At 52.3% G+C, this 13,110-nt stretch overlaps 1 protein-coding gene across 1 annotated transcript; it reads left to right on the forward strand.

The window, feature by feature from the left end:
* The first annotated feature begins 11,711 nt into the window (after positions 1-11,711).
* On the forward strand, positions 11,712-12,860 carry Id1 (inhibitor of DNA binding 1). Its single transcript, XM_075962522.1, has 2 exons — positions 11,712-12,209; positions 12,420-12,860. Exons 1-2 carry the CDS (start codon positions 11,796-11,798, stop codon positions 12,459-12,461), a joined length of 456 nt encoding a protein of 151 aa, XP_075818637.1. The 5' UTR covers positions 11,712-11,795; the 3' UTR covers positions 12,462-12,860.
* Positions 12,861-13,110: the final 250 nt, after the last annotated feature.

The raw sequence follows: 13,110 nt of genomic DNA on the forward strand, positions 1-13,110 counted from the left end.
ACCTCCAGGGGGACACGACCCACAGGTTGAAAACCACTGCTTTAGACTTTGCTGCATAGAAATATCTTGGCGTTGTTGGAAAGGTTTTTGTGTTTGTTTTTCCTGTCGTTCTGCATTTGCCCTTAGCAAGAGTCTGTCGTGTATCTGTTGAGTGCCCTCATCCCTCTAGCATGCCCAGATGGAATGTTGCACAGTTGGCCATTGTCACTTCATTTCTGTCCTGTGGAGGACAAGGAGTGTTTCGTTGGAGGCTACTGGGCAAGTGCCCAGGGCCCCAGCCCACATCTGCAGTGGGTGGTGTGAAAGACTCTGGGTTTGTCCGTGGGAGTGAAAGCAGCGAGTCTGGGTCACAGGGTATTTGAATGTTCACTTTTACTCCTTGCTGCCACAGAGCTACGAGCGATCCTACCAGTTTCCACACCCACCAGCAGAGGACCAGAGGTTTCCTTCTCCCACACTGTCGCCAGCGTTTTAAATTACCTGCCTTGAAAGGGCTTTGAAGTGTGGTGTGGCCATTGGTCTGCAGATGCTGGAGCTAGAAACTTTTGCCTCAACGGGGCAGCAGCTTCCTCTGACAGGAAGACCCCTTTAACTTCTGTGGACTGTCTCCCATAGACCCCTGGGTTTCTCCATCACAACCTGGGGAACTTGAGAGATGATGGCCTCATTATAGTCTATCTCTCCCACCAGACTATGAGCTCCCCAGACAGGGACCAGAGTTTCAGGGCTACTGAATCCGCCGTGAAGGGTACACAGGCACTATAGACAGTGTTCTTGCAGGAGTTTCCCCTACCCAGAACACAGGGCTTTCACGATTCTATGAAGTGTGCTGTTGAGGTGACAACGGCCAGCTCCAGACAGCATCTGTGTGTCCCAAGCAAATTGTTTCCATTTGGTTACTCCCAGCTGAACGAATGGAGTTCCCTAAAGTCATGGAGCCAAGTCGTTCCCTGTGGTGCAAGCGTGAGCCATGGAGTTACTGTGGAATAAGTGGCCATGGTAGAGCCTCGAAGAGAGATAGCATAGTTATGGGAACGAGAAATAAAAAGCAGTGTGTACTGAAGGCTGACTTTGCTGGAGACTGTTCCAAGACCCTCACTGGCCCAGTCATTTCACCCTCACAGAGGTGGAACATCTGCCGTCCGTACTCTCACAGGTAAGGACACAGAGACGTGACAAAATCATCTGGCCCAGTCCTGTGGAGCCAAACAGATTCTTGGGGCCCCTGAGACACCCAGAATAAAAGCTCCTTAAATGTCCCCGGATGTCTTCTTCATTATTTTTTTGTGGCGATGGTGTTTGTAACAAGCTCTCCCATTGTTGCCCAGGCTGGCCTGAACTCACTATGTAGCCCAAGCTAGCCTTGAACTAAAGGTAGCCCTCTTGTCTCAGCTTCCCAAGTGCTAGGATTGCAGGTGTGAGCCAGCAAGTTCAACTTCTGGATGTCTTAACTTCCTTTCAACCAGCTTTCAACTAGTACATCAGCGCTTTGGCCTCAGTAAAATGATAATGGTACTTTAAAAAGAAAAGTAGGAAGGCATTGTGGTGAGTCACACATAGTGTCTGAATCCAGCCGTCCTTCCTTGGGGCCCCGAGAAGAGGGAGTAGCTGGAGGTGCCACCCCTTAGTGACAGGATACTCAAGGTTGGGTGGAGCAAGACAGGAAGGGGGTGCTCAAGGCTTTGAAGGATGGGCAGGGAGCTGGGTGGGGTCCTATGAAAGCCTCAACCTCAGCTGCTCCCCTGGTTCCAGGCCCTGGAGCAGAGGGAGGGGGAACCCAGGTGTATGGGAGGCAGGTGAGTCAAAGGAAGGCCAGGTCATGTGCTAGGGAGGGAGGGGTGCTGTTTCCTTGATGAACGCTCTGGAGGCTCCTGTCCGTCCCCAGTGGGTGCACGCAGAAACCGCTGGGGCCCCACCCAGAGGCCTCTTGTGCAATCTCCTTGTCCCATCCTCCCACCTCTGCTGGGCTTTGCTTAGGCTGCAGCCTGAGAGCCCCACTACACTCCAGGGTCAGGCTAACTCCTACACCACAGTCCTGGGAAAGAGCTAGGCCTGCCTGCATGCGTGGGTGTGAGACTCCTGAGGTCTGGGTAGCTGTGGCTGCGTGTCTGTGGGGCCTTTGAGGTCTTCTGAAGTATATATTCATGTTGGGGGCCAAGGGACTGTGCATGAGTACAAATGCTTGCAGCTGGGAGTATGGGGATCTTTGGGTTTGTTTGGTTTGGTTTTTTTTTTTTTTTTTTTTTTTTGCTTGTCTTAATTTTAAACTCCTTAGAATGAATCTATTGATCTGGTCGGGCGGTGGTGGTGCACGCCTTTAATCCCAGCACTCAGGAGGCATAGACAGGCGGATCTCTGTGAGTTCGAGGCCAGCCTGATCTACAAGAGCTAGTGCCAGGACAGGCTCCAAAGCTACAGAGAAACCCTGTCTCAAAAAACTAAAAAAAAAAAACTAAAAAAAAACCCAAAAATCTATTTATCTGTTCTTTGTTTTTGTTTATTTTGAGAGAGCGTCTCCATAGGCAGTCTAGGCTGGCCTTGAACTCACGATCCTCCCAAGTAGTGGGATTTCAGTTGCTTGCTATCACCCAGCCAACATGGAATCTTCATCCTGGTGTGGGTTGACATGGCCGGGCAGAAGCACTGTGATAGATACCTCGAAGAGGAGTTCTTGTCACAGCTATGGCCCTTGGTATGACCGGGAGGCTTTTGTTTGTTTTTTGATGTTTTCATTTTTGCTTTGACTTTTCTTTTTCTTATTTTTTGAAGACAAAGTCTCACTCAGCATGTAGCCCCTGTTGGCCTGGAACTTAGAAACTTACTATGCAGACTGAGCTGGCCTCCAATTCCCAGTGATCTTTCAGAAGCCTCCCGCATGCTGGCACGTGAGGCCAGTGCTTGGTTCCTTTTGGTTTTGCAGTGTTGGGAATGGAACCCAGGGCCTCCTGCGTGCTCCAGCCACGCTCTGCCCCACGCTATCGCCCAGGCTGTGGATGGTGCTTTGGAAGTGTGTGTTGTGCTAGTGGATCCGGGTGGTGCAGGGGAGGAAAGGTGTGTCCCTCTGTGTGTTGTTTGGGTTCCTGGGCTGGCTGCACGTGCTGTGTGCGTCTGGGATGAGGGCTTTGTGTAGATCTCTGTATTGGTGTTTGTAGATACGTTGCTAACATGCATCTTTGGGTGTGTGTATAAGTGTGCTGCTGTCCCGGTTGCTGTGTCACACTCGTCACACTCGTGTGGTGCTAGATCGGTGCACCTATATTCTGCTGTGTGGATGTATGCACACAACAGTGTGCTGCCCTAGGATTTGGTAGCTGAAAATAGAAGCTCCCTGGCATAGGCTCTGCCCTTTCTCCTTGTCACTGGAGACACTGGGGGATGGGGGCAGCAGCCCTTTGTCCAGCCACAGGAAGGCCCCACCCCCTTCATCTGCAGGGACCTGGGGAGGGGCCCAGACTACCAGGCTCCAGACTCCCGCCCATTGTTCTAGGGCCTCTTTGGGAAACCAGGGTGGACGGTAAAATGTGGGTCCAGGCCTGGGCCATCACACTCCCTAGAACCACCCAGAGACCCAGCTCAGAACCCTTAGGGTAAGACTGCCTATGCACCCCATTGTGCAGATGGAGAAATTGAGTCCAGAGCAGAGATGATTCAATGAGTGGTAAGGTCAGAGAGGTCACAGCCTTCACATACCTCCTGTGCAAACCACCCCCCCTCCACTCCACCTCCCCCAACCCCTGGGCTACAACCTCCTGCTGGATCTGGGGGCTAGATAAAGGAGATCCCAGAAAAGATACAAAACTGTCAGTCCCAGCTCCCATTTTAGAGCACTTCTTGTGAGCTAAACATTAACCCTAACTCTGGATTAAGTTCAACTTTTAAACTTAATCTTGTTATTATATTTTATTTATTTCTCTAGAGTGTATGCATTTGTGTGGAGGACACAGAACAACTTGTAAAAGCTGGGTTTCACCTTCTCTCATGTGGGTCGGTCCCAAGAACAGAGCTCAGCTTGTCAGGCTTGGCCCCAAGCGCCTTTCCCCTTTTCCACTGCGCCATCGGCACAGACCCAAGTTCAATTTTTCTCCTCATTTTGCAAATGAGCAAACTGAAGGCCTTAGGGAAACAATTCATTATTTAACTCAATTTATCTAAAACGTATTCAGCTCCAAGTACTACGCTGGGTGACTTTGAGCAAGCTGCTCACCTTTTCTGAGCTATGCACTTCAGTGATTCACTGATCCTGCTCTCCTGACCCCCTCAACAGGGTCGGACTATGCGATCCAGAATGGCCAGAAGCTTTCAGCTCTCCGCTGCCTCTGCCTGAGTGCTGGGATTACAGGTTCACCCTGCCCTGTGAATCCTCCTTGCTTTCTAGAGCTCACAGTGCCACGGGCGGAGGATGGGAACAGGAAGGAAGTGGGAAAGAGAACACAAGACAAAGATCACTTAGATAGTAAAGAGAATCGCCAAGGGTGTTCCAGGTCTCCAGTGAGGAGGGACCTTTGACCTGGGACCTCGGGGTGACACCCTTGCAGAGATCTGCCTGGTAAGTGCTCTAGGCTGAGGGCACATCCAGGGCAAGGGCTGCGAGGCCGGATGGAGCTGGTTAGAGGAAGGCAAAAGCTGGAGAGAGAAATGGGAGGGCAGGACGTGGGTCGGGTGGGGGTGGGGTGAGTGAGGGGGATAAGTTTGGGGTCTGTTCTTGGTGAGATGGGCACAGACACTGTGTTGGCTGAGCCAGAGTCCTAGGGGTGGGAAGGGGGACGCTGTAGTCTCTAGTTACAAGCAGGGGTGGGGACAGCCAGAGCCCAAGGTCTTTCCCCAAAGCTCCCTCAGTCCCAGCCCAGAGGCGCCGGCCTGGCTGCTGGAAGACTTCGCTGTGGGCACATCTGGGGAGCAGCTGCAGGGCCAGGGCCAGAGTAGGTCACGTGGCACCAAACAGGCCCGCCCTGAAGCCTCCAGAGCCAAGACTATGGGAAAGGGCAGTTGAGGGATAACTGGAAGTGCGTGCGTCCACGGAGATACACGGCAGTGTGGACTTCCCCGCAAAGTCTCCCCTACACCCCACAGAGGCCGTGCCACCTCCACACGGTGTGCTCTAAGCTCGCCATTCTGTAGCTAGGACATGAGGTGACTGCTTACTCCAGGGGCTGTTGATTCCTCGCAGCGACTGGTCCCTGCGCCTCTCTGATGGGCGAGCCCTGTAAAGATCGCAGTGCTACAGCGCTGGATGGAACAGCTGGGCCCCTGCCCTCTAGAGCTCAGGCTTAGGCTAATACTTAGGACAAGGCCTGACGCAGAGGGAGCACTCTGAGCCATTTGCATGACAGAAAGGGAGGCCCTGTGACAGAAATCACACTGAAGAAGCTTTCCCTGGCAGGTGGGATGGCACACCTGCAGCCTTGCCTAATGGTGCCCTGCCTTCATTCAGCATGCTTCTCCTGTGCCTCCCATAGAGCACGCGAGGAAGTTTTCATCTTGACTATCATCTTGACTGGATTTAGAGCTAATTATGAAACACACCCCTGGGCGTGTCTGTGAGAGCCATATCAAAAATTGAGCTGAGAAGACCCAAGGTCCCAGACTGGAAAAAAAATAAAAAAAAGGAAAGTGGATTTTGAACTTTGCACCAGCATTGTCTCTGTTTCCTGACTGGATATGGGGTGACCGGCTATTTCACACTGCCGTGCCTTCCCACTCCGATGGACCACGCTCACACTGCCATGCCCTTCCCACTCCGATGGACCACGCTCACACTGCCGTGCCTTCCCACTCCGATGGACCACGCTCACACTGCCGTGCCTTCCCCACTCCGATGGACCACGCTCACACTGCCGTGCCTTCCCCACTCCGATGGACCACGCTCACACTGCCATGCCTTCCCCACTCCGATGGACCACGCTCACACTGCCATGCCTTCCCCACTCTGATGGACCACGCTCACACTGCCATGCCCTTCCCACTCTGATGGACCACGCTCACACTGCCATGCCCTCCCCACTCTGATGGACCACGCTCACACTGCCATGCCTTCCCCACTCTGATGGACCACGCTCACACTGCCATGCCCTTCCCACTCTGATGGACCACGCTCACACTGCCATGCCCTCCCCACTCTGATGGACCACGCTCACACTGCCATGCCTTCCCCACTCTGATGGACCACGCTCACACTGCCATGCCCTTCCCACTCTGATGGACCACGCTCACACTGCCATGCCTTCCCCACTCTGATGGACCACGCTCACACTGCCGTGCCTTCCCCACTCCGATGGACCACGCTCACACTGCCATGCCTTCCCCACTCTGATGGACCACGCTCACACTGCCATGCCCTTCCCACTCTGATGGACCACGCTCACACTGCCATGCCTTCCCCACTCTGATGGACCACGCTCACACTGCCGTGCCTTCCCCACTCTGATGGACCACGCTCACACTGCCATGCCTTCCCCACTCTGATGGACCACGCTCACACTGCCATGCCCTTCCCACTCTGATGGACCACGCTCACACTGCCGTGCCTTCCCCACTCCGATGGACCACGCTCACACTGCCGTGCCTTCCCCACTCCGATGGACCACGCTCACACTGCCATGCCTTCCCCACTCCGATGGACCACGCTCACACTGCCATGCCTTCCCCACTCTGATGGACCACGCTCACACTGCCATGCCCTTCCCACTCTGATGGACCACGCTCACACTGCCGTGCCTTCCCCACTCTGATGGACCACGCTCACACGGCCGTGCCCTTCCCACTCTGATGGACCACGCTCACACGGCCGTGCCCTTCCCACTCCGATGGACCACGCTCACACGGCCGTGCCCTTCCCCAATCCGAAGGACTGTCTCCTGCGGGCCAAGAGAAACCAGTTCTTCCCTGAGTCGTTTTGTAAGGTACTTTGTCACAACAGTAAGAAAATTATCTAACAGAAGAAATCACCCCAACCAGGAAGCCTCCACCCTGTCAGGCACAGCGACACACACTTAGTCCCAGCACCAGGCACTTGGTAGTCTCCATGCAGCGACTGTCACCTACAGTCCCAGCTGCTGCAGAAGGACGGCTTAAGCCCAGAAATTTGAGACCAATCTGAGTCACACTTCAAAAAAGAAAAAAGGAAAGAGTACTGGGGGCTAAAGAGATGCTCAAAGGTTAAGAGCACTGGCTGCTCTTCCAGAGGATCCAGGCTTGCTTCCCAGCACCCACGTGGTGGCTCACAACTGTCCATAACTCCAGTTCCAGAAAATTTGTCACCCTCTTCTGACCTCAGAGGGCATGGGCACCAGGGACTCACATGGTACACAGATGTACACACAGGCAAAAGCATCCATATACATAAAATAAATACGAGGACTGCTGGGCTGTAGCTCAGCTCATCGAGAACTTCCCTGGTGCACAAAGCCCTGGGTCTGATTCCCAGCAACACATAAAGCAGACATGGTGGGGCATCTCTATAACCCCAGATCTCAGGAAGATCAGCTATACAGTTAAGTGGAGTCTAGTCCTGAGACCCTGAGTTCAATCCCCAAAGCCACGGTGGAAGGAAAAGACCACGGTGGAAGGAGGAGACCACGGTGGAAGGAGGAGACCACGGTGGAAGGAGATCATGGTGGAAGGAGGAGACCACGGTGGAAGGAGACCATGGTGGAAGGAGAGAATCAATTCCTACAAATTGTCCTTTGACCTCCACATACAGAGCCTGCACACACGGGTGCTTACACACCCTCATACTTCAGTTTTGGGGTTCTAATTGTCCCTTCATTTCTGTTTTCCCTACTGTGTCAAAGCATTCTTGGCCTTGATCTCATCTCAGCAAGCACCGGGCCCAGAGGTAGGAACTAAGCCTGTGAGGTGGACCTCTACACAAAGAAGTATAGAAATAAATTTTTCTTTTTTCCCCCTCTTTTCCAATCTATTTCTTCCTCTTTTCCCTCTGTTTCTATTGAGTGTGAACCCAGGGCCTGCAACACACTAAACACTTGCTGCACCGTGGAGCTACACCCACAGCCCTATGTAAGTTTCTGTTCAAAAACACATTCGTAGACAGGTACGGTGGTGCGTGCCTTTAATTTCATCATTCCGATTTCTATGAGTTTGAGGCCAGCCTGGTTCGAGAGTGCCAGGCCAGTCAGGGCTACACAGGGAGAGAGCCTGTTTCAAAAACAGACACAAGCATTCAGAACATGCACACACCCGAACTCCCAGCACTGGGGTTTGGAGATGCAGAGGCCAGTGTCAGGAGTTTATGGCTGAACTTTAAGCTTTGGCTACATGGTGTGTTTGAGGCCAGACATGAGGCTCTGCCGGAGGAGACCTAAGAAAGAAAGAAAAAAGACCTGTTGCCGGCCTTGTTCTCTTAGCCTCTGCACAATGCCAATCCTCTTGAGTTACACAGTTTTTCTCCCTCTGCCTTTGGTGATACTGAGAGTTGAATCTAGGTCTTTGCACATGCTAGAAAGCATTCCACCGCTGAGTTATACCTCCAGCCTCTTATTTACCTCCCCCCCACAAGACTGCCCTGGAACTCACTCTGTAGTCAAAATCAGCCTCCCACCTGCGGTGGTCTCCTAGCCACTTAGGCTTCCTGGTGCAAACCATCAGGCTTGACCCTTTAACAATTTTTAAATTTTGGGCCTGGTATGGTAGTACGTGCCTTCAGTCACTTGTATGGTAGTACTTGGGAGAACGAGGGGATCTCTGTGAGTTCAAGGCCATCCTGGGCTACATAGTAAGCCCCATCAAAATCAACAAATTTAATGTTTGTATTTTTCCCCCTAAAATTTAAAATTTGAGATCTTCCTCAATTGCTCTGCCCAACCTTGAACTCAATGTATAACCTAGACAGGCTTCAAACTTGCAATCTGTCTTCCCGGCTCCCAAAGACCCCTGCTAGGATTGCAGGGCTGGTGCCTCTATGCCGCCCGCCTCTTGAGACAGCACAGCCGTAAATATCTCTGAGCGGGGAGCCCTGTGTCTGTCAGTGTAGGTTTCACAGGAACTGACTACAGTAGGATCTGTGGGGTAATGAATGATTAGTTGTTAGCAATTAATTAACAATCCATTTCCCTTCTCCGGTGGCCCAGTGCCTTTCCAGACCTTTAAGCAACTCTCTCTCTTTTTTAATTACTTATTTAATTTGATGCTTTTATTTATTTTGTGTCTAGGAGGAGGTGTCTTGTGCATGCGTGATGAGCATGTGGAAGGCAGAGGACAACCTGCAGGGCTCAGCTCTCTCCACGTGGCTTCTGGACATAGAACTTCTCCTGTCTCCAGGCTTGGCTGCAAAGTTCCTGCGCTTAGTGAGCCATAGCTCCACCAACCCCAAGCAAGTCTTCTGAGCAGTACAAAGTTCAAACCTACGGTGATATGATTGTTAGCTGTTTGGGGAACACCGGAGTCTGTGAGGAGTTGGGGAGGAGGGAATTTAGCTCCTTATTGACATGTTGCTTTTTCTTTTTTCTTTTTCTAGAACAGGCTGACCTTAAATTCCTAATCCTTCAGATCCTTCTGCCTCATTGCTTGGGATTACAGATGTGACAGTCTCTCCTTTAAAGCTGGTCTCACTGGTCAGTTTTCCTGGTTTTCTGAGGTGCAGCAGGTACTGGGCTGGTCGTTGTTCCGTCAAGTACTTGTATGAATTCGTTGCTGTGGGGTCATCACCCTCTCCTAGGGAGCATATAGTATTTCATCCTTTTCTCAAGGTAGTTTTGACTGAGAAGTGACGAGCCTCAGTTTCCTGCTTCTGGTTATCTAGGGCTCTGGAGTCAGGTGGCCTGCCTGTCCTCTCTAGGAGGGAGAGTGAGGGACAGGCCCTCACCTACCTATACCACATACCAGCCTGGAGCTTGAAGTCAATGTGTGGTTTAGGATAAACTCCTCCCCATCATGTCCTTGATATGAAGATGTTTTTGGGACAATAGCTAAGGGTCCTGGGAGGTTTTAAGCCCCAGTTCTTTTGTAAATAAAGAGAACTAGACAGATGAAGACCAACTTCACACAGCTCTGGTTCCGAAAAAGAGCGACCGGTCTGTGGGTATTAGAGAAACCAGACAATGTAACAGGCACCTACACCGCGACCCTTGTATCTTCTTCAGGTCTCAGACTCTCCTCCACTTTAAAGGAAGACATTCCAGGTATCGCCTTCTGTTCAACAGACCTAGGTCCTGGTCCTAGGAACTTCCACGTTCATTTTCTGGAAACTGAGTCAGCCTCGGAGTCCAGAACAAAAGAGGCCTGCTTTAAAATATGTCTCAGAACAGGACGCGACAGAGCACACCTGTAATCTCAGTGTAGGAATCCAACTCAGCTGGGGAGGGGCCTCGGTCGTGAGGGGTTTGGGGTGGAAGGCTGTGAGAAAACATCCTAAACCACCCGAGCTGTGGGGCTGGGTGGAGGAGACTCAGCAGGTGTGGGGCGGGGAGGTAAGTTGACCCTTGGTCAGCGACCGCGCCCACGAGGAACGCATTCCCAGGCCTCCCGCCCAAGGTCTGCAGGTGACAGGCTCATGGGAGGGGGGGGGCGAAGCGGGGAATGCTCCAGCCCAGTTTGCCGTCTCCATGGCGACCGCCCGCGCGGCGCCAGTTTGACAGCCCGTCCGGGTTTTATGAATGGGTGACGTCACGGGCCTGGCGTCTAACGGTCTGAGCCGCTTGTTGAGACGCTGACACAGACCAGCCCGGGAAAGGAAAGGGAGGGGGTGATCTCTGCAGCTGCTGCTTTGTGGGAGGGAGAGCTTACTCCGAAGGTTTCAAGAGAAAAAAAAAATCTAGCAAAAAGAGGAGAAAAAAATTTAAAAAAATCACCCCAGCTGCTGTAGATTTGGGACCTTTCTGCAAAAGGCTGCAAACCCAGGGTAGAGCTGGGGGATGTCGTGTCGTCCCACTCCGCAGCGACCCTTCTATCTAGTTCAGTCTCAGACTGTGTCCTCCACTTTAAAGATGTTTCTGGGATAGCTCCCAGTTCAACGGACCGAGGTCCTGGTCTAAAAGACTTTACGGTTCATTTTCTGGAAATTGGGATCAGCCCCGAAGTTCAGAGTAAAAGAGGCTCTGCTTTAAAATCTGTCTCGACATGGTATGGCAGAGCACACCTGTAATCTCAGCACCAGGAAAGTGCAGCCAAGAGGATCATTCAAGGTCATCCTCCTCCGCTACATAGCAAATTCTGAGTCCAGCTTGGGTTACAGGAGACTCAGTCTCAAGACAAACAAAACAAAACCCTCAAAAAAAAATTTTTAAAAAACCCTCAAAAATAAATAAACAGAAAAGTAAAATTCAGCTTTGATAACTGGAGATCATAACCTAATCTTCTGACAGCATCTGGAAATCCTAAATCAGTCCTTAGCCACTGATGACCCCAGAGCCAGCCATTCCTCTGTGTCTGTTTCTCTCATCTGCAAAATAGACTTGGAGAAGCGAGAGAGAGACCACGAGAAGCTGATTCCTGGGGTCTTTTTGTTATCCGCAAAATTGGCTTAGGCTCTTTGCTCCCTTCAGGAGGAGTCCACTAGCCGCTCTGCCCATGCCCTCCCACCCTCTCTGTTCTTGAGCCCCCATTACCTTTCCACCAACCCAGGGGTGCACGGAGCTGGGACTCGAGGGCGCGCTAAGCCACACCTCCAGACAAACCATTGGTTGCTTTTGAACGTTCTGAACCCGCCCTGGGTCCGCCCTTATAAAAGCCTGGCTCCAGCGCACAGCCCTCTCATTGTACAACCTTCCTTCAACTTCTGCGCTCTCTTCCTGCACTCCCTTCTTAGGCATCTCCGCTTCTCTCCTCCTGTCCTCAGGATCATGAAGGTCGCCAGTGGCAGCGCCGCGGCCACCGCCGGCCCCAGCTGCTCTCTGAAGGCGGGCAGGACCGCGGGCGGCGCGGGCGAGGTTTTGCTCGGTCTGTCCGAGCAGAGCGTAGCTATCTCGCGCTGCGCCGGGACGCGCCTGCCGGCCCTGCTGGACGAACAGCAGGTGAACGTCCTGCTCTACGACATGAACGGCTGCTACTCACGCCTCAAGGAACTGGTGCCCACCCTGCCTCAGAACCGCAAAGTGAGCAAGGTGGAGATCCTGCAACACGTTATCGACTACATCAGGGACCTGCAGCTGGAGCTGAACTCGGAATCCGAAGTCGGGTCAGCCGGAGGCCGGGGACTGCCCGTTCGGGCTCCGCTCAGCACCCTGAATGGCGAGATCAGTGCCTTGGCAGCCGAGGTGAGCTCCAAGTCGAGAACAGTACATTATTCTCCTGTGAATGGGGAAACTGAGGCCACGGGGAGGGGTTAGTAGTATGTCCCCCTTACTTTTCGGGTGCGTGGCTATTTAGGGGCGCCTAATAGGAAATAGCTGGCTCCTTCTTCGTGGAGCCAGCCAGCTTCATCCTTCCATCCTGTCTCATGCCTTATCTCGCTCTGGTGTTCACAGGCGGCATGTGTTCCAGCCGACGATCGCATCTTGTGTCGCTGAAGCGGCGCGCTGAGGGACCAGACGGACTCCAGCCCTTCAGGAGGCAAGAGGAATAAAGTGTTCTCGGTTCTCCAGGGGAGCCCGGGGAAAGACTCTTCCGCGGCCACCGGACTCTTGGCGGATATGGCCAGGGGGCTAGAGGATTGACCAGAGGAGACTCACCCTCTCTCCAAGACCTTTCAGCCTCCAGAGACTATGGGGGAGGGGGTTAACCAACCCCGTGTGTTTCTATTTTTTGAAAAGCAGACATTTTTTTAAATGGTCACATTTCGTGCTTCTCAGATTTCTGAGGAAATGTTTTGTATTGTATATTACAATGATCACTGGCTGAGAATATTGTTTTACAATAGTTCTATGGGGGTGGGCTTTTTGTTGTTATTAAACAAATACTTTAGATAACGTTGCAGTGACTTCTTGGATGGGGGAGGGGCCTGGGGCAGGAGTGACCTCTGGCCATTTTCACAGCTGGTGTTGAGAAGCGAGGAATTGGAGGGCCACATCTGGACTGTCATTCTTAGCGACCTGAATGGGTGTTTCCGGTGTCTTTAATGTCTATTCTTTCCCTCATCCCTGGCCATTTCCCTGTTCCCTAGCGTCATAAAATGAAATCCTCTAGACCTCAAGTAGGGTTTCTCAAAGTGGTCCCTAG

The sequence above is a fragment of the Microtus pennsylvanicus genome, chromosome 2 (assembly GCF_037038515.1).
Source record: "Microtus pennsylvanicus isolate mMicPen1 chromosome 2, mMicPen1.hap1, whole genome shotgun sequence".
Lineage (NCBI taxonomy): Eukaryota > Metazoa > Chordata > Mammalia > Rodentia > Cricetidae > Microtus > Microtus pennsylvanicus.

Bases quoted from the DNA above. Each gene is read 5' to 3' on its own strand.
- Id1 (XM_075962522.1), top strand. From the start codon at position 11,796: ATGAAGGTCGCCAGTGGCAGCGCCGCGGCCACCGCCGGCCCCAGCTGC. The intron at 12,210-12,419 runs GTGAGCTCCAAG...TGGTGTTCACAG, and splicing joins TCAGTGCCTTGGCAGCCGAG to GCGGCATGTGTTCCAGCCGA.